The 21,671-nt window shown below is 39.8% G+C and overlaps 1 protein-coding gene across 5 annotated transcripts in view; it reads right to left on the bottom strand.

The window, feature by feature from the left end:
• Nucleotides 1–21,671, bottom strand: part of METTL8 (methyltransferase like 8) — a 40,884-nt gene that overhangs the window by 16,813 nt on the left and 2,400 nt on the right. Inside the window, exons 2-4 of one of the 5 annotated variants that reach the window (XM_030579254.1) lie at nucleotides 20,567–20,676; nucleotides 13,179–13,334; nucleotides 1,531–1,622 (exon numbers count right to left, since the gene is read on the bottom strand). In XM_030579254.1, the coding sequence (XP_030435114.1) occupies nucleotides 1,531–1,622; nucleotides 13,179–13,321 (235 nt within the window). In that variant the 5' untranslated portion in view covers nucleotides 13,322–13,334; nucleotides 20,567–20,676. Of the gene's footprint in view, nucleotides 1–1,530; nucleotides 1,623–13,178; nucleotides 13,335–13,724; nucleotides 13,848–20,566; nucleotides 20,677–21,671 lie in introns of those variants that run through there. The other 4 variants (XM_030579252.1, XM_030579255.1, XM_030579253.1 and 1 more) reach the window with 4 other exon arrangements.

The raw sequence follows: 21,671 nt of genomic DNA, 5'->3' as shown, positions 1-21,671 counted from the left end.
AATCACAAGGTATTAAAAGGGATGAAGGAGACATAGTCAGATGTGCCAATGGGGTGACAGAATACTGTGTAGTAGAGATCTGCATAATTCTTTATTAAAGAGCAAGACCCAGTCCTGCTCAGTAACGGTGCAAAGCTGTTTTACACTGCAAGTATAATGACACGGTCTAGTTTGACGAAGTTCAAGACCTGCAAACCCCATTGTTACCTTAATGCACACAAAAAAACCTGTTTTCTGAATATCCTTCTAATAATAGAAAGATTATTGGCCTCCAAGACTAATGCAGCAATAGATTTAATGCCCTAGTTCTGGGAATGTACAAAAACCTAACAGAACAAACCCAGGAGTCGGGATTTCTTGTACATGGAGACCTCCTTCCAATTGCCCCAATCAACACTATCCATTTCACTATATTGCTGATTTTTTTCATCAAAATATGCAGTGTAATCTGCCTTACTCTCCTCCTGCATGCCAAAGGTTCAGAAACTCTGCAGTATGTGCATGTGTGCAGAGGAGTGCTGGTTTTCAATTATGGGTAACAGAATCATTCGGAATATGAATTCAGTGAGATCCAACTGTGAGTAGAAATTCCACTTTGATGATGCCACCAGCGTGTATGTGTCACACTCTTCCCTACAGGCAGGGCAAAGCCCTGAAAATTTTAAGTCCTTTACTCTCCTAATTCACCATCCTTCTGAAAGAGGGAATACATAGCCAGCCAAGGAAACCGCTTAGTTCACAGGAGTCACCTCTGAATGATATGAGAAAACACCTCTGCCCAGCACAATGTCTCTAAAGCATTTCTAGCTCAAGCTGCCTAGGGCATAAAGCTGGGACCAGAAATCCATCTCAGATCTCCTGAGAGATAGCACTATGCACATCCACTAGCCCACTAAGCTGATCTGCAACCAAATTAAAAAGCAAATGTGAAAATTTTACATGAGAACTTTAGATTTCATCATGCCCAATGATTGCAAATTCACTCCCTTTCCCTATGGTGACAGCATAAGCAACAATGGGGGCTTTAATTTGAAGCACTGTAAAGGTCAGGATTCACAACTCTGAAAATCGCAATTTGCAGATTTCATCATATTAGGCTGAGACCTATTGCCCTGGAGAAAGGGAAAATACTTTAAAAGGATAATTGAATAGCTAGGTAAAGGTGAATGCTTTTGGACAAGTTTGTTGTGGTTAATAAGAAAGATAAATGAGCAAAAAGTGGATTTAATTAAGGAAAAAATATTAATAAAAAAAGAGCATTCTTGGAGCATTAGAACTTCTTAGGAATTATGTAAAAGCAGCAAAGAGTCCTGTGGCACCTTATAGACTAACAGACGTTTTGGAGCATGAGCTTTCGTGGGTGAATACTCACTTTGTCATATGCATCCGACGAAGTGGGGATTCACCCACGAAAGCTCATGCTCCAAAATGTCTGTTAGTCTATAAGGTGCCACAAGACTCTTTGCTGCTTTTACAGATCCAGACTAACACGGCTACCCCTCTGATACTTAGGAATTATGGGCTCATTACCTTGATCTTCTGGTTGAACCCGCACAAGAGAGTTCTCTGTTGCTTTTTCTCTGGCTCTTTCTTCTTCCTCTTGTGACCACTGCATGTGGTCCCTGCAAAAAGACAGTTGCAGAACATGTTTTTAATATGATTTCGCCATAGCCTTTTCGGGGGACTGTTCACAAATTAACTACATTATATGTTCCAGTGTCATATAAATACATTCTGGTGCAAGATAATTCTTCCAGCTGGTCCTGATGCAATCTGGAGCTCTTACAGTTCTTATGTTTAGTTCTTTTGCTTTGTTCTGCGTTCCAGCAGCCTCTGTGCTGACAGCTAATATATCCTCTCCTAACTGTACACCCTAGTAGCTGATTATTTGATTGACTATGTAGCATGTTGTCTTTTTGTTGCTCTCTCTGTGAGACTTTCTATAGCTATCCCTTTGCTTGATGATTTATTCTCACATTGGCAATGGTAGAAATTGTAGTGCTGCTTTCTTTATATTTTTGTAATTTAAAAAAAGGCACTCTTGCTAACTTGCATGTATCTATGTTGTTTCGTTCTTGTATAAAGATGATTCATTATGTTGGAGCGATATATTGTATATTACATTCCAACAAAAACGATGTGTCACCTTAACTTTTCCTCCCTCAGTTTATAGTCATACAGTTTTGTATCTTGGTGAGCTGAAGTTCTACAGAACTGTACTTTTTAGAAACAACAATTTAATATGGGAATATATTCACTGGGCTTGTGAAAGACATTCACAATTTCCGTGTATACTTATGGATTACAAAAACAGATACAGCATCCAAAAGGATGGTGCTATAAAGCAACTAATAGCCAAGCATGAATAACCAGACAGGAATAAAGATTCAGATCTCCTGGCCAATTAATAACTTGCAAATGTCAACCAGACTAGAGTTAATGAATACTGGAGCCAATGCCCTACCATCGCACTATGCCTATGTCTCCAAAACACACTTTGATTTTTTGCAATGTGAGCAGATTCCCAGGAATGATGCAAGTTCAAACCTGGGAGTTTGTAGGCGTTAAAAAAAAATAAAAATCTAAGCTTGTGTGTGTTACAGATAATGATGAATCACTAGTGACATAAATCTCAACCAGAAGAATGATTAAACACAGACTTCGAACTGCAAATGAGGCAAAATAATCAGCATTTTGTTTTCATTCCTGGGTTTAACATGCACCTTGCGAGTTAATTCTGTTTATTTTGAATGTCATATTAGATGCATACTTGACTGAGTCTAGGCAGATCTATTAGCGCAGATTCTGATCCAAAGAATCCACTTGTTACTAATGTTTATCATATGGAGGACCAAAGGTCATCCAGGTAGGAAACTAGCCGCTACTGAGACAGGGAACACACTTCTATCCAGAAATTCTTACAGCCTATATGGAAGAAGGAAGAGCAATCAGTTTCTGAAAACAGGCGAGCTATGCTGCAATACTTTGCGGTTCCAGAACACGTTATTATGCTTGTGTAAAATGGTTCACCCTGATCATTTAACAGATTCATGTCATACCTTAAATGGAATAAAATAAGGACCTGATCCTGACAAGTGCTGAACTCCAACAATTCCTATTCACTCTAATGTAGCTCTCAGATCAGGCCCTAAGGACCTGCTAAACTCCCATTTATTTTGACATAAGCGCGATTGGGATCTAACTTGTTTTCTTTAACTCCTTTCTAAGACTGTTTTCAAACTGTTTAAGGGGGGAAAACCTTCAGCTTCCTCTCTGTTTGGAAAGCTCCCAGTACATTTTGGGTACTGCCACAATATAAATAATCATCTCAAATACAGTAAGTCCTCACTTAACGTTGTAGTTATGTTCCTGAAAAATGCAACTTTATGCAAAACTATATTAAGCGAATCCAATTTCCCCATAAGAATTAATGTAAATGGGGGGGTGTTAGATTCCAGGGACATTTTTTTTGCCAGACAAAAGACATTTTATATATATATATATATATATATACATATACACAAACACAGAGTAAAAGTTTTAAACAATTTTAAACAAACAGTTTAATATTGTACACAGCAATGAATGATTGTGAAGCTGGTGGAGTAAGAGGGTGGAATATTTCCCAGGAAATGCTTTGCTGCTAAATGATCAACTAGCACTAGGCTGAGCCCTCAAGGGTTAATACACTGTTGTTAATGTAGCCTCACACTCTACAAGGCAGCATGGACTGAGGCAGAGGGAGGGAACACAACAGACGAATGGCAGAAGCTGCAAACACTTCCCTGAAAAAAACTGAACATGATGATGAGCCCACGCTACCCAGCTGCAGTGCACCAGTCCCTCCTCCTGATAGCACATGCACATCTGCATAGGTGCTGACTTTCCAAAGTGCTGAGGGATGCATGCATGAGAGAGAGAGAGAAATGTGCACTGCCGCCCCTTTAAGTACGCTGACTCCACTTAAAGGATGTTGCCCTTTCAAGCAGATCAGCCAGTTCAGACAGGAAGCAACAGCTTCCAGCAAGCTCCCTCCGTTCTGTTCCTGAGCCCCGTCCCCCTCTTCTGCTTTGTGGAGAGGAAGTATGGAGCAGGGGGACATCCTGATATCAGCATCCCTCTCCCGCCATTCCCCAGCAAGCAAGAAGCTCCGGGGAGCAGCTCCAAGGCAGAGGGCTGGTCAGGAGCAGCATGGCAGTGTGGGGAGGGGGAGGGCCACCTGAATTGTTGCTGGGCAGCTGCTAAGCCACATACCTTACAGGGAATTTAGGGAAGATGATGGGGGCGGGGCTGCTGGCCCCCCCTGGTTCTAATCCACACAAGGAGGGGCTGCTCTTCCAGAGAATCCTGAAAGCATTGGACAAAGCAGGCAGCTGCCAAACGACTTATACCGGAGCGGAGCGTTGCACAACTTGAAATGAGCTTGTTCCCTAACAGATCAGCAACGTAACAATGAAACAACGTGGCCGGACAACATTAAGTGAGGAGTTACTGTATACACTAGCAATAAAAGGTTAATTTTATTTTAGCTTGCACATTAAACTTGAACAGGGCCAAGTTCTTCTGCTTTAAAATGCACTGTACATGATCTTTGAGCACATTACTAACCAGGCTACATTTATTTTCAAACAAGGCCAAGTATCATTCAAGCCTCCCCCCAGGTAAGTTATTCCAGAAATCAGCAGTTTCAGATGTGTTTTTCACAATAGAAAAGAAAATTCCTATGTTATGAAGAAGGGGACGTTAGCTGAAATGAGGAGCAGCGGGAAAGGAATATATCAGGCAAGTTACTGAATGTGAAACATAGAAACTAAAAAATATAAAAAGCCTTCTGATAGTTAAACAGCATGTTCACATGAGATATGGCAAACAGACTGATGCAGGCAGCATTACATAGGGAAGTCTCCACATAAAGATGATCAGAGGATAAAATGTGGACAAGCCAGCTGTCATTAACAGTTATACATTTTTTTCTCTCTCTCAGCTGCATGCTTGCTTTAACAAATATTTGTCATGGGCAAAGCAAGGAAAATCCCACCCATGTCTGATTTTGCTGTGTTTCTCTTAGAGTCAATGATGTAATAGAGCATGTTCCACACCCATTTGCAAAATGTGATGTCCTTATGCCACAGTTTGGACACTGAGATTTAGGGCTGATGGTAGGTAAAGATACAGAGTGTGACCATTACTCTGTGGCATCAGTGTGAACTATGGAGGACAGGAAAAGCAAATATCAGAACAATGGACTAGGTGATATCCTGGAACATCAGTACAATTTTACTGTTCTGAGGTAATTCTCCCATGCTCTCATAAAGCCAGATATTTCCTATGCACTAAGGACTAAATTCTGCTCTCAGTGACATGGGTGTAACTTATAGTGACTGCAGCGGGAGTTATACATATGTAACTGAGAACAAAATGTGGTATTAAGTGTAAATAGAAACTTTGTCTTACAAGCAACTAATAATGTTTGCAGTCCCCTAATAAAATGGAAGACAAGAATCCCTCTGCTGACATTAACTGAAATCAGTGCTCAAACATGCAACTGGCTGCTCAATTCGCAACCATACACAGGCATCTCGTTCTGTGTTTTGAGGTTGTTGGTTTTTTTAAATAAATTTAATTCACCTAGGTTTGCCCAGTCTGCTGTTCACAAGATGCAGAGGAAGATAAGAGATGCACATGATATAAGTAATAACTGAAAAATCAGATCTGGAGTCCAGAAGAAAGCCAGCCAGTCAGACATGTATCACAGATGGGAAAGGAACCTCCAGAACTCTGGTGGCTCTTAAAAGATGAGAAAGTCTTGACAACCAGGGAACTTTGTTCGTTCTCTAATAGTTAACATAAAAAACAGCATTCTCTGCCTATCCTATGGGAAATCAGTTACACAGGGATGTGTCTCATGCTATGCTAATGTGCTTCAGGTATCATGGTGGCCTGAAGTTTTCATTCTTAATTAATGACTTGTTGCTTTTGCTCCAATTATATTTTCATTAAGCTGAATGAAAGACTCTTGGCTTTTCCCTAAAAGTCTGTATAAGATGGGCGACATGTCTCACACACAGTAGCAGACTAGAGCTTGGATGTTTTAAAGGAGACTGCTTGTCCTTTCATAGAGGCCAACTAGAACTATGATAAAGCTTACATAAATACTTTAAACATTTCTTTCAATAGTGCTCTCTAAAGGGACGCTAAGAGCTCTCCATCTCAGCTCCTCCAGGATAGTATTCACTTGAGAAAGTCTGATGTAAGTTCAGGCAATTCTAACTTCAGTTTATTACCCACTTTCTACTAACTTTCCAATTAATGGGGAAAAACACTGCCTCCACATTTCCACACATGAAAACCCAGAAGATTACTGGCTTGAACAGGAGGTTATAAATGGAAGCAGACGTTTTCTGCATTGTTTTGCATAATTAGTCACCTCTTTAAATAATGAGAGATCATGCAACAAGTATCTAGAGAAATATGCCAATATATAGAAGGCAATACAGGACCACTTTAAGCAAAGCCCCACATAAATATCTGCCAGCACTGCCAATAAATCCTACATGTGTTTAACTGGAAATCAGGGTTACCTATTAAATAATAGTACTACATAATTAATAGTACATCACCACCACATTAACCAGGAGAGAGAAAATTCTGCAAACCAGCACATTATTTAATGAGCTTCTTAGTAAACATCTGGGAAGAAGTTGCACAGCTCTCTTATGAATATGCATGTAACTAAAAACAAAGCTTGGACTGGCCCTTTTTGTGTTTAGCTCTCTCGGTCTTGCTTTAAAACATTTGCCCCCATCCACTGCAACAGTTATAGGCTTGAAAAATGCTCAAGATAGTAATATACAAAGAAAGGCCCAGTTGAAACCTTTCCCTCTACATTACAGAATCATGATTGTGGTGATATTTCTATCCTGAGTTACAACAGTGTGACCCTGCTCTCTTTTATGTTGTTGACCTATTTCATCTGCTTTTTTATTGTCAAAATTCTACTAAAAGATGGTTTGAAAAGATTTTGATCATACCTACCTGATGGACAAATAAAAGAGACTATTAAAAGATCCAGTAACTTGCAAACCTTATTCAGGACCATGGGAATTATCATGGTGGATCAGACCTGAGTTCCATCTACACAGTATCCTGTTTGTGACAGTGGCTGGTATCAGGTGATTCAGAGGAAGGTGTGAGAACCCTGCAGTAGGTAGAGGCAGGACAATCTGTCCACATTAGATCTCATCCTGAACTCTAAGACAATGCCTACACAGCCCGTGGAAGCACGCCTCCAAGCCTGGTCTGACAGATTTGGCTTGTGAGGCTCATGCAGCACTCTAAAAATAGCTGAATAGACCGCACTCTGAAGTTGCAGCTCGGGCTGGAGCTCAGGCTCTGAGGCTTAGGAAGGGGACTGGGCTTCAGACAGCCATCTCAAGCCCAAGCTGCAACTCCAAAGCATGTCTACACAGCTATTTTCAGAGTGCAAGTAGGAGCCCCGCTAACGCCAGTCTGTAGACCTGGATGGGAGGCTCACTTCTGAGGGATGTGTAGACCTACCCTAATACTTAAGAGACTGGCTTAAATTCTAAAGCATGAGGTGTAATACCCCATCCATGTTCCCTGTCCAATCTGTTTTTGTTTCTTATTAAAGCTCAACAACTTCCTGACACACTAATTTCCAGTTTACTTACACATAGTTTTTCCAACAATTTCCACCCTTTTTATTTCAGTGAATGTCCCCATGTTCTTGTGTTATGTAATGGGGGAGTAAAAGGTCCAGATCTCCCTTCTCTAGATCAGTCATTATTTTATATACTTTTACGATATCACTTCTTATTTATCTGTGTCTTAAGGTAAAAAACCCCAACCTCTTCAATCTCTCTTCATAGAGATACTTTGCATTAAATTGACAGTGAATTTCACTGGCCACTGTCATCTATTCAGAGAGCCCTACACAAGCTAGATGCAGTTCCTCACAGTACTCTCTGGTCCTGACTACCTAAATAACTTTATGTCAACTGCAAATGTTGCCACCTCATTACTCACCCAATTTCCAGATCATTAATACATAAATTAAACAATGCGGAACCTAACATGGAACCTAGAGGCACCTCTCTGATAACCTTTTGCCATGATGAAAAATTGGGCATTTAACCTTACTCTTTGCTTTCTGTCACCAGGCCAGTTTTTGATCCATGACAATATCTCACCCCATGACTACTCTTTAGTAGCCTAATAGACACAGAGCACTTCAACGTCCACATGAAGGTTAAATTATATCAAATTTCAAGTTTGCTTGTTCCTGGCCTCTATTCTATAACTGTTATCCCTTCACAAACACCAGCACCCATCCCAGAAAAAACGGTTACATACCTTTCTGTAACTCTTATTCTTCAAGATGAGTTGCACGTGTCCATTTCATTGTAGGTGAGCGAGCACTTCATGCAGTTGTTGGAAAATTTTTTCCTCATCACTACCCATCAGGGTGGTCCACGCACCCTCTGTCACCACACACCACTGAATGCTAATATAAGAGGGCAGAGACATTCCCAGGACCCCTTAATTCCTTTGTACTGGATAGACTCCAAGAGAAAGGAGAGTGGGTGGGTCGTGGCATAGACACATGCAACTCAACTTCAAGAATATCATTACAGAAAAGTAAGTAACCATTTTTTCTTTTGAGTATTTGCACATGTCCATGCCACTGTAAGTGATTCACAAGCAGACAAACGTAGAGGTGGCCTCCAAGTCTACCTGACCTGTGACTTTAAGACAAAACCCATCTGGCATTGTCCCTGGAATGACAGGAAATGGCATAATACAGAAGTGTGGACTGATGATCAAGCTGCCACTTCACAAATGTCTATGACAGGTACTTGTGCCAAGAAAGATGCACAAGTTGCCTGCACTCTAGCAGAATGTGTCAATATCCTAGCTGGTGGTGTTATATTAGCCAACTGGTAGCATAAACAAATGCACAAAGAGACCAAGGATGCCCTTAGCTCTGTCTACAACTGCAATGACCAACTGAAGATTAAAGGTCTTAGTATGCTCCAGATAGAAAGCTAGAGCCCTTCTCACACCCAGCAAATGCAGCCTCTCTGAATCTCTAAGAGCGCGATGTTTCAGAAAGAAAGTCTGTAAATAGACTGCCTGGTTAACATGACAATTAGAGTTACTTAAGTGAGAAATTTTGGGTGAGGGAGAAGCTAAATCTTATCCCTATGGAAAACTGTAAGGAGAGCCTGTACTAAGGCTTTCAACTCTTCCACTTTTCTGACCAATATAATGGCCACTAGAAATGCTACCTTCATAAACAAGTGCAGAGGAGAGCAGGCTGCAAATGGTTCAACGGTTGGGCCCATCAATTTTGCTAGGACCAAGTTCAGATCCCAAGGAGGGATGGGATGTTGCATGCGTGGGTACGATCTAACCAAACCCTTTAGGAGTCTGTTGATGATGGTTTTGGAGAAAAGGGATCTACTATCCACCGAGACATGGAAGGCTGAAATGGCACTATAAGACTGCCTCTGGTAGGCTAATAGCCAAACTCTGTTTTAGATATAGAATACAGTCCAGCATGAGGATCAGGGGAGCCCACCTTCGAGATGTGGTTTTCTGATGGGATCAAAACACAGAAATGCTTCCACTTAGCCAGGTAAGTGCTCTGAGTTGAGGGATTTCTGCTATTCCAAAACACTTTCTCAATATTCTTTGAGCAGGATCTCTCAAATGGCGTTAACCACGAAGTACCCATGCTATCAGACGAAGGTCTCAGAAGCTAGGACAGAGAAGGTGACTGTGGTCCTGGGAAATGATGTCTGGATCCAACAGGAGAGACAGCGGAGGCTCGACTGACCTGGCTAGTAGGGTTGAAAACCAGTACTGATGAGGCCATGCTAGTGCTATAAGGAAGAGACATGCATGATCTTATTTGCTACCCAGGTTCTTATTCAAAGTCAAAGGAATTGGAGGGAAGGCATACAGGAAGGAATTCTTCCAGGATAGAAGAAAAGCATCTGTCAGTGAGCCTGGGCTGAGACTTCCCAGGGCACAAAGCTGATGGCATTTTCTGTTGGTTTTTGTTGCAAACAAGTCTACTTGGGGAGTTCCCCAGAGCTGGAAGATGGATTTGGCCATGTCTGGGCACAACAGCTAGTTGTGGTGGTTGGAAAAGGACTTGCCCAGCTGATGCGTTAATGTGTTCTGTTTCCCTGAAAGATAAGCAGCTCTGAGATGAATTGAGTTGTTTATGCAAAAGTCCCAGAGGCAAATCGTCTCTTGGCACAGTTGGGTTAATCGTGCCCCTCCCTGCCTGTTTATGCAAAACACAGCTGCAGAGTTTTCTGTTAGAATTAATAAATTCTTCCCTATAACGTTGAGGAGGAAGCCCAAGGAGGCTAGAGGGACTACTCTTAACTCCCTGACATGTATGAGTCGTTAGAACGTAAGACAACCAGAGACCCGGGGTCTGCAGTGACTCCATATGAGCTCTCCAACGCAGGGATGATGCGTTTGTGACTAAAGTGAGAATTGGTAGCAAGGGAAACAAAGGGGATGCGATGTTACACCCCCTATTCTTCACAGAAATGTGGTTATGATATGAATATGGCATAACTAAGATATACATGAGCCATCAAGCACAGAGGCCACTCTATTTGAAAGATCTTGATGAGCTCTGCAGTTCTCTGGTGGTGGTGAATCACCTGCCAGCTCGATAGCCTCATCTGGTGATGAGGAAGAGGCTTTTAAGGTGGTGGCTGGTCTATGTCTCGCCTGAGTGACTTCTAGCTGGTCAGTACTGACCTCAGTGCCAGGAACTGGAGAATTTGGTGCCAATGCCTCCAGAAAGTTCTTGAAAATAGTGAATGAGATGGTTGAGGGGAGGTCCTAGCCAGAGGGGGGACACCCCACGGTGTCCAAAATGGCGAGCATTATGGGCCTGGGACCCATCCTTGTCCAGACCGTTGTCCCTTAGAAGGTCAGTTCTGAGGTTACTGCATGACCTATGGTCCCCATCCTTGACAGGATAGAGATAACCTCACCTCTGAGAGTCCGAAACTTCTGACAATGGAGGGGCAGAACCAGCTGGGATGGGAGAGAGATAGCCTGAGCCCAGGGATGGCATTACTAGGGATATCATCAGAAGCTTGCCTCTCAACTGCACTGGCATTTGCAGAAGCTTGGGAGGTAATGGTACCGCAGGCTCTTGACGCAGTGAGGTAGGAGCTGCAGCATCAGTACCAACTATAAAAACTTCATGAACTGCAGGCAATACAGGTACTGAGATGCTAAGCAGGTCCCCTGCAGCTGCGTATGCCTCTAAGGTGGCTGGGAGCGGCACTCTGCAAAGAACTCTGCAAGGAATTTTCCAGGTACAGCCTTGATAAACCAGGCACATGTTTTGGAGGTGGTGGTCTCCTGTTTCCAGGTGATAAGAGATTCAAAGTGAGCTTCTTCCTTCAATGTTACGCAGAGTCACTGCCTTTCCTTGGCTGCACTACCAACACACTCGATCGAGGTACCAAACTTGAGGAAGGCCTAAGTCTTTTCTTCAGTATCAGCAAACGGGGTGGAGAAACTACAGATATCTCCATTGGGGCACTCCACACTGAAGCTGATGTACCTGGGCTGCTTTCCCCATGTGATGACACCGAAGGAGGGCAAAGCACTGCCTCCATAAGTAAGCACTCAAGCCTCGCCACTCTGTCTTTCTGCGAGCAGGACTTCAATCCTTTACAAGTGTGACATTTGTAACTAATGTGGGATTCCCTCAAACACTTGAAGCAGGCCAGGGGAGGGTTACTGACTCGCATAGGTTTAGTGAAAGTCCAGTGGGACTTAAACCCCGGCGGGTGAGACATCGTTCCAGTACTAATCCTACTAAAGATCCTGGTAATGCAAGATAAAGAGAGTCAAAAAAGACCTAAAATGAAAACCTAGCCCTAAAATCTAGCTACAACTAAGTAACTTCTACAACTACAACTAACAAAGGTGTGAGGGAAGCACTTGTCACAAGTCTGGAATCGCTCTGACAACCATCACAGGCAGTAAGAAGGAAGGGGGGGGGAGGGAGAAGTCAAGGGCAGCTCTGCCCTCTTATACCAGCATGCAGTGGTGTCATAACCTTAGTCCCAGATTTGGACCTTAGCGTCCAAAATATGGGGGTTAGCATGAAAACCTCCAAGCTTAGTTACCAGCTTGGACCTGGTACTTGCTGCCACCACCCAAAATATTAGAGTGTTTTGGGGCACTCTGGTCCCCCTGAAAAACCTTCCCTGGGGACCCCAAGACCCAAATCCCTTGAGTCTCACAACAAAGGGAAATAATCCTTTTTCCCTTCCCCCCTCCAGGTGCTCCTGGAGAGATACACAGACACAAGCTCTGTGAATTCAAACAGAGTGACTCCCCCTCTCCGTTTCCAGTCCTGGAAACAAAAGCACTTTCCTCTTCACCCAGAGGAAATGCAAAATCAGGCTAGCAAATTCAACACACACAGATCTCCCTTGATTTCTTCCTCCCACCAATTCCCTGGTGAGTACAGACTCAATTTCCCTGAAGTAAAGAAAAACTCCAACAGGTCTTAAAAGAAAGCTTTATATAAAAAGAAAGAAAAATACATACAAATGGTCTCTCTGTATTAAGGTGACACAATACAGGGCCAATTGCTTAAAAGAATATTGAATAAACAGCCTTATTCAAAAAGAATACAAATCAAAGCACTCCAGCACTTATATTCATGCAAATACCAAAGAAAAGAAACCATATAACTTACTATCTGATCTCTTTGTCCTTACACTTAGAAACAGAAGATTAGAAAACAGAACTACTTCTCCAAAGCTCAGAGAAAGCAGGCAGACAGAAAACAAAGACTCAGACACAAACTTCCCTCCACTCAGAGTTGAAAAAAATCCGGTTTCCTGATTGGTCCTCTGGTCAGGTGCTTCAGGTGAAAGAGACATTAACCCTTAGCTATCTGTTTATGACAAGTGGTGAGTGGCAATAGAGGGGTAATGCCATGACCACCATAACAGGTACCTGTGACAGTACCAGTTTACAGTACCTCTCTGTCAATTGTGCACAAGGTACACACAACTCCTGGGGAATGGATATTGCAACACAGCTCAAAGAAGTGTTATGAATCAGTATCAAACATCAAGTTTGAAGAGGCAACTCACCACATGTTATGTTCAAAAACTTTAGTAGGATCAGTTAAAATCCGTGACCCAAGTGGAGCAATTGGTCGTCTGTTACTTTGGCACCTCTGCTGCATCTTGCTTTTCCTCACATATGAAGCAGAAAGCCTTTTAATGACATTCATTTTGATCAGAGATCTGTAAAAATACAATCCATTGAAATTATAGCTTTGCTAGAACTTAATCATATATGTCACTTAGAAGAGACCTTGGTCAAGTAGTCAAGTTGCAATATGGGCTTTACTGATGGAGGTTGTTTTTTTTTAATCAAATAAAATGCTTTTTTAAAATGTTAACATCTTCCAAGAGTGCTGGAAACCCAAATAACCCAAAATATGCTACTGCTATATAGAAAGCAGAAAGTAAAACTTGCCAATCTACTTTCAAAGTCCTATTAGGCAGTGACAAAAAGCCACACACACAATGGTGAATCAATGCATTGATGTGTTTTGGTTTTCCATTTGAAAAATGTAAAATGTTATTAGTAATCAAGGTAAGGAAATTATTTTTGGATTAGTCTGTTTTTACCTTGACACTGTCCCTTTAAAAAAATAATCAAGAAGCAATCAGAGAGCAAACCATTTGTTCTAGTGGAAACATATTGGTATTCTGCTTGACATTTTTCACCCCACTCACTAGGTTATGGTCTTCAAAGGATTTCATTCTAAAGCTGTTACTGTGGTTTCACTCTTTAAAATAGAAAGTGAAAGATTCAGAAATGCATTATATACAGTATGCACATGATACCTTTCAAAAAATTTCTACTGCATATTGTAGTAATTTGTATTCAGTGCCTCATCTGAAATGAATGTTTTCAGATGTTAATTCTACATCCATGTGAATTATAAAGTGAGATTTTTCTGTTAAACATGTAATTCTAACCTGGCACCTCTGTATTTTTTACATTATAGTTACTCAAAAATGTTAACTCGGAATTTGTTCAAACAAGTCTAATGAGCAAAGATGAGAAGTATGCTGTAGTTAGTACCAGCATTCTATCTGGTTGAGGCTTCCCCACCCCCCCCATGTCCTTGTTGATGCAAGCTCTTGTTTTTAGTAGAGAAGTAAAAATGAAATGCTCCTCCTCCTACTTTTACCCTCATGTGCCTTTGTTCTTTCCTCCTTCAAGTGCTCTGCATGTTACAAAAAAAATGCTACTAAGTCATTATTTTTAGAGTGCTCTCTCTGCATAAAACATGCATATGAATCTAATGCATATAGCACTGAGAACACAAAATGTAGTTACAAAGAAGCAGGTTCTATTTAAATGCAAACATTATTCTGCAAACTGGCTAAAAAATTAAGATTTTATCTTAAAGAAAAAAACAGTAATGCACTATATGATTGACCACAAGTCTTGCATTGTGAACAAAAAAGATTCACTAGATGTATGATCTAAATCTTTGTAAAGGAATCAGTTAAATAACGTGAACAATTCCTCAGTTAAGATGCGCTTCTGAATTATTAATACTTTAGAAATGCTATTGTTTATTAATTTTAAGCCTTTAAGAGAGAGAGAAGAAGATTAACACTTCCTTGTATTTGTCTGAAGGCTTAAAAACATATTTCTAGATTTCCAGTGTCAAATATAACAACAACTGGTACATTAGGGCTGTTGTACCTGCTATGTAATAGCTTGTTTGCCAGTACACAGGTGCCCCCTTATTGCAACACGTGATTTCACATGCGTCTGACAAAGCTTTCACCCGTGAAAGCATATGCCCCAATACTTCTGTTAGTCTATAAGGTGCCACAGGACTCTGTATCTCTTTTTACAGATCCAGACTAACACGGTTCCCTCTCTGACGGTGAAGATGTTGCACTTAATCATATAACAAAACTATTTTTTCAATCAAAACCATTTCTAATTTTGATCAATTCACCATGTCTCTTGGCAAGATATTTGGGTATCTAAAATGATAATTCCAATTTACAATAAAATCACCACAATAAAATCATTTAGGTTCTGATTCTGCAAAGACTTATGCATGCAAATTGTAATATTCCCTTCACTGGGATTACTCGTGCATAAAGTTAAGTATGAACATAAATCTGCAGGATCAGGGCTTTAGCTAATTTATTTTATTTACAATAAAACAACAGATTCACATCTTATCGATCAGCTAAAGCTACAGTACAGCTCTGCAACAGCATGCATACAGACTGCACACACAAAGTTATTAGAAATGCTTCTGTACAGTTGCTAGTATTAAAAATTAACATACCCACTGCTCCATAATGTAGGATTTATATTACATGAAATTAATACTATTTTAAAAGATAGAAAAAACAACAAACCAACCCCCCCAAATCAAATTGTGATCTCAAGTCATTAACAGATTATACAGATGCTTAGAGGCACATTATGTTATTACATTATATACTGTTTCAAAATCAGCTCCCCCTTCATTCATTTACCTGCCAAGGCCTGAATTCATGCTCTAAATATCCTTTGCTATAAAACTGATGTTCAACATAAAATAAAAATGATTCAGATGTTAGGCATGATTTTGGTTGGCTCTCTATCTTATTAAGAACATGAAAAGACCCACAGATGGGATACATAGACAGGTGGCTAAAATGATTTGGCATGAGTAACAGGTGGAACATTGGGATTTGTATGAGAATTTGACCTTTGTATGAGAATTTGTAGCTGACTAATTGTTGAAACCTGCAATATTCAAAACATTGCAAGGATATAGAGGAAAGGCAAGTGAAATGTGGGAGCTGGAAGTGATAAGAATGCAGAGGAAAGCCCTGGAATCAAGCTTAGCACTGATGAGCTGACGGAATTACTGATCATGTGATTAATAGCCAGTGTGGCTACTAAGCGTAACATTTCAAAAAGCACCTAAGTGACTTAGGATCCTAAATCCCATTTTCAGAAGTGCCTCATCACTTAATTGCTTCTTTATCTGATTTTTTTAATGATCTGTTGAAAGAGGTAACCACCTCTCTGCCAGATAGCTGCACACTGTGGAGTTGACACCAGGGAATGTTGTTTGAAAGTGTTGGTTATTTGGTACAGAGGCATAGCCAGGAATAAGCAAAATGACTATACAATTAATTATTATTGCAATAATAATCTGGCCTCCATTTGAAAACCCCTCATCTTCTCAGAAATTACCACTCACGGGATTTACATAAAAAATTACCAACCACTGTAAGCAGAACCATTTATCCAGGAGGAACACTAGAGGAATAACACACTAGAAAAGGAGTGGAAGTTGTCCTTCCTGTGGAGTGATGTGTTTAAGCTTTTAGAGGTTAGTGGTGAGATGTTCTATTTCTAATGATCATCTCGACAACCACAGACTCTGCCTCTCTGCCTCAGCTGAGCTAATGGAGGACACTTAAAAAGAAAAGAAAAAAAAGCTACACACTCAGTGCAGCTTTCTCACGGCGCACACGCAGAGAAGCCGTTATGTGTAAACTGCCAGTTGGACTGGAAAGTATTATTTTTTTAAACTGAAGTTGGCATTTGAGCTTCCCAATAGTGCTCTCCACCCTGCTGGAACTTGAGATTTGTAAAACAGACAGGATGGGGAAGGGAAGAGCTGTTTTCATCCTGCTTTTTAAATAGCAAAGAGTCAAGTTTTCTTCTGACTGGAACAAGAAATCAACATCAGGCCATACTGTAAACCTAATCATGGAGGAATAAAGCCCAGAGGAGTATCAGCTCTGAAACAGGGGTCAGATAAAAATCAAGCAAAGGATTCTTCTACCTGAAAATTTGTTTCCAATAAACTATGGCAAAAACAATTAGTTGTTTGGTAGCTCTCTGGACTACAAAGCTAACTGATTCATTATATCTGCAATCATTGGGCCTGGTGTTGTTGTCACAGTTATATTTATAAGGGGACTAGTGGGGCTATACTTGTAATAATTTGGGTTACTCTGTTTACCTTCTTATGAAATAAGATACGCTGAAAAAGTTGAACTTCATACTATTACTCGGCACTTACAAACTTAGTTGTCCAAACATTCACAACTCTCCTGTGAAGCAGGTACTGTACTACTGTATTTTATTATCAAAATGCTACTGAGGCTTAAAAGACCTTAGCTATGCAAAACATCTAGAAAAGATAAGACAGAGATGCCAGCGGACATAAGATAGAAGAATCAGTCCTGGAAAATACCTTGCAGAATAGAATATCCTGAGTTGGTGGTAGACAAATTGCCTAACATTTGAACACTGATGTTTCTAAGGTCCAGACCTAACCCGAGAATAGCCTAAACCAAACCAACAAAAATAGACAAAATGGACTTTTTAAAACCAGTCCGTCTCCATAGCTCAGGCATTGCAGCAAATATATATATTAATCTTGCCTTGAGCAGTTTGAGGAGACTGATATTACAGCCTCTCTGGGTCTTCTTTGCCATAACAGGGACAACATGACAAAGTCATTAACCTCTTGTGAAAATAAATCTGCAAAAGAATTCACAGAAATTGATGGTTTAGAAAGCTGGGAAACCGTGAAGAAAATTACATACAGAAGCTCAAAAATAAAAGATAATTTGGAAGGAAAGCAAGGGCTTTGCAGCTGGTATATTAAAGTACAGGAATTTGGGAGAGAAAAATGGAAATGCTGGAATACCACCCGAGAGAAAACAGATGAGTTCTAGGAATCCTTAAAGGTGAGAAGGGAGTAGACTCAATGGGCTTCAAGGGGAAAGTTATGTCACAAGTGTACAATGAGGTAAAAGATCTGATACATATTAAGTGCTTTTAAAAAATTACTCATCAGGCACCATTATTGTAGTACCGTCAGACAAACTGAAAAGGACAGACTAATTCTACTCTGTGATTCTACTCTGAAAAGTCACTCTAAATATGGCAGTGTGGAGTTTCATCTTCATTCTCTCTCAAGGGTATGATGATGTGCTCAATTTGAAAGTAAAATGATATTTTTCTAGCTGCCAATCCCGCGAACAACCTGGAATCAGAGCTTCAAATGTAGTACTTTCCTTCTCATGCACCATCACAGGCCGTGATGCAGGCCAACTCAGGCCCACAGTGACTCCTGTGAAACCCCACTGCCTTCCAAAGATTTGCACAGATTTAATCATGAGAAAACTTACTCAACAATTCTCTTTATATATAAGAAGGAATAGAATCCAAGTCTCTTTCTCAGCACTGCAGGGTCAATACAACTAACTGAAGTAATAAGTTATTTTTGCCACTAAGGTCAGCAGATATTACTGAATACACACAAGGAGCAGATCAGTTGAGTTTAAGCCGGCACCATTTTTACAATCACCTCTCAGAGTAGAACTGGGGAGTAGCTAGAGAAAGAGGAAATGTTTTGTACAATGAAGAAGAGAGCTTATATCACATCTCCCTAACAAAGCGCTGTAGGAAGGAAATAAGTCATATAAAACAGCCTTTCTGGAAACAGATTTGCTAAAGCCATCAACTGAACTATAAGGAATACATTCTTAGGGTAAAAATTCTGCAGCTACTGTTGGCTCCTGAAAAACCAAGACAACACCCAGCACACACTAATGTGGAAGGAGTGGTGAATTAAAAATGTTTAAGATTATGAAACAGCCATACTGAATTTGGAGGGTGTTTTGTTTTTGTTTGTTCTTTTTGTTTTAATTTTATCCTCTTTTGGCATTTTGAAGATTTGTTCCTCAGTCACTGTTCTCCCTCTGGAGACTCCTGTTAAAAGTATTCTGCTAGATAACTCAAGTCTGTGATGAAGTGCAAAGCTATAGGTGAAAAACAGTAAGTTATCAATATTCGTTTGCTAAGAAATAATAGTCATACCTCCACCAAAAGGGAGATCTATTTTACTTAATAACATATATGAATTGGAGTGTGAATGGTGTGTTGAATTTTTTTTAAGGGAACAGCTCCAAATTATCCTTTGTAGCACTGAGGGAATCTACTGTGTGTGTTAATATGTTTTTATAAACATTACAGTTAAAAGAAAAATGTAAATGCAAGTCAAGTTGAGCTAATGCCAAATGCAAGAACAAAGACATGAATGGACTGACAGGTAAGGAAGGAGTAAGTATCTTAGACATAAAGATATCATTTATTTAGAGAATCTTTAACTAATACAAATGCAGTGAGAATGAAACAACTAAAAGCAGCAGTTTTGAAAATGAATTATGCAAGGGAAATTGCGGGATATGGTTGCCAACCAAAAGGAAGGACAGACTAGATAAAAGGCTTCCTGGACTCATTCCATCCAAAACAATCTGTGCCCCTATTTTATCTTTTTACTTGTAATTAGAGCTGGTCAGGAATTCTCCAATGGAATAGTATCCAATGAGAAATGCTGATTTGATTAAACCAAAATGTTTTGTAGGACTGTACTGATTTTCTTGAAAATTTTGTGGGAAATTATCAAAACATTTACTTACAATAAGGTCAAATGGTTAATTTTGATAAGGTTCAAATATTTTGTTGCAACTTTATTGTTTCTACTTTTATATTATATTTTGTTTATAATTATAAAAGTCAAAACAATAAAATCAAAACAAAACATTCTTGACCATATCAAAATGAAATATCTTGGAATATTTTCTTTTACGAAAAGTTCAGAGATTTCAACTTTTCATTGAGATTTCAGATGAAAAACCATATTTCAAAATTTCAGAATGTCTTGCAGGATGGAAATTCCATTCTTCAGCAAGTTCTACATGTAATAGTGTTTGTGTTAATCATGCCAATTGAAGATTTTTACACTTAATGTGCACTGAAAAGCACACACACAGCAAAACTGGTGCCTGTAATTTACTGTGATGTAGAGATTTTAAATAATGGACATGAGGGAGATATTGGTGACCCTCACTTCAGAGTTCTTTGTTACTAATGCTTGCTAATTTAAAGGGATAGGCTCACATATATATTTTTTTAATGTTTAGGTCCAGATCCTGCGAAGACTTAACTCTACACACGAGTAATCCAAGTGGTAAGTGTTTGCAGCATCTAGGATTTAGACACACAAATATACTGCCCTCCAAAAGGTTGAAAAGTATCCATCCCACTTCTTTCCCTATTAGGGCATGCCTACACAGCATTTTGGAGCACGCCTCCCAGCCTGGGTAGAGAAACTCCAGCTAGTGGGGCTTGCATTAGTCCTCCATTTATGACTCTAAAAATAGCTGTAGAAACAAAGGTTTGCAGTGGCAACCGGAGCTAGAGCTGGGGCTTCAGAGCCTGATCTCTATCCTGAGTCACAACTTCAGCTATTTTTAGAGCACTAACACAAGCCCCACTACCCCGAGTCTGTCATTTTGGTCTGAGACGCTTGCTCCAAAATGGTGTGTAGACATAGTTTTTCCCTTTTTACATGAGACAACTCACTTCCCTTTTTGTTACTTATAAGGCTGAGTCTATCAGGCATCTGACTCACTGACTTCTTTGTCCTCATCAGCATGGAAAGAGAAAGCCATCAATGAACATCATAGCTCTGGCTGGGCTCAGGGTTTGCTAAATAATTTGTATATCCCCTGCTTGTTGGTGCTGCAACAGCAAAACAAAGCAAAGTTAATATTATGCATGAACAGTGACCTTAAATCGATGATAGATCTTGAGTAAATGAGTATTAAGAAATTAAATACTTCATCCAAGCTATAACAATAGTAAAATCTAATGTGAGGACTTTTAAAGTGATAGAATCTGTTTAGAATATTTCTGTTTTGCAAATAAAGATTTGAACTCTTCACAATGTTCACTTAAATTACTAGAAAGCCAAAAACTACATAGTCACAAAACTGGTCAATACGTTAAACTAGAATTATGCTAATTTTAACTAGGAGTCCAGCTCTTGACTTATAACTTAAATACTCTTAGACTTTGATTTAACAAAATATGATTAAATATCTGGATTAAATGTTTTAGTTGTTTAAAAGTTACTTTGTTTTATGAAACAGGCATTATGAAAGGAATAGTTTGTCCGGCAAAGGTTCTAAACATGCAGGTGTCCTAACTAAATGCACAGGCTAGGACACATTAGCTAACCCATGGAGGGAGAGGAAGGGAAATTGTGCTTTTCTCTTACTGCTTTTAAAATATCGATTTTTTTTTCAAATTAACTAAAGCAGTCAAAATTTACAGTTGTGAGCAAAACTACTTAAAAGCATCCCTTTCACGTGACATATTCTCTTCAGCTATTTCTTTTAAATGTCCTTTATATTTATTATTATAGGACCACTTTATGTATTTATTTTGATTTGTTAAAAATGTCTATGCATGTTCTAAGCATCTATAGAAAGCTAATCAAGCATACAACTAAAAAAGACAAATAGCCTTAACACAAAATAAACTTTTGTACTATACCTAAAACTTTAACAAAGCTTAACAGATTAATTCATCACAACCATGAAAATCACAAATGTACCTACAATTTATACTTAAGAACTCCACTGTTGGCCTCTACAAATCCATCCACTCACCTCTCCAAGAGAGCCCTGAGAGTCTACATGGGCTTTGTCCATGCACAGCATACCCTGAAGGCC

Source organism: Gopherus evgoodei, chromosome 11 (assembly GCF_007399415.2).
Source record: "Gopherus evgoodei ecotype Sinaloan lineage chromosome 11, rGopEvg1_v1.p, whole genome shotgun sequence".
Classification (NCBI taxonomy): domain Eukaryota; kingdom Metazoa; phylum Chordata; order Testudines; family Testudinidae; genus Gopherus; species Gopherus evgoodei.
The sequence above is the reverse complement of the archived record's forward strand: the minus strand, read 5'-3'. Positions and strand labels throughout refer to the sequence as shown.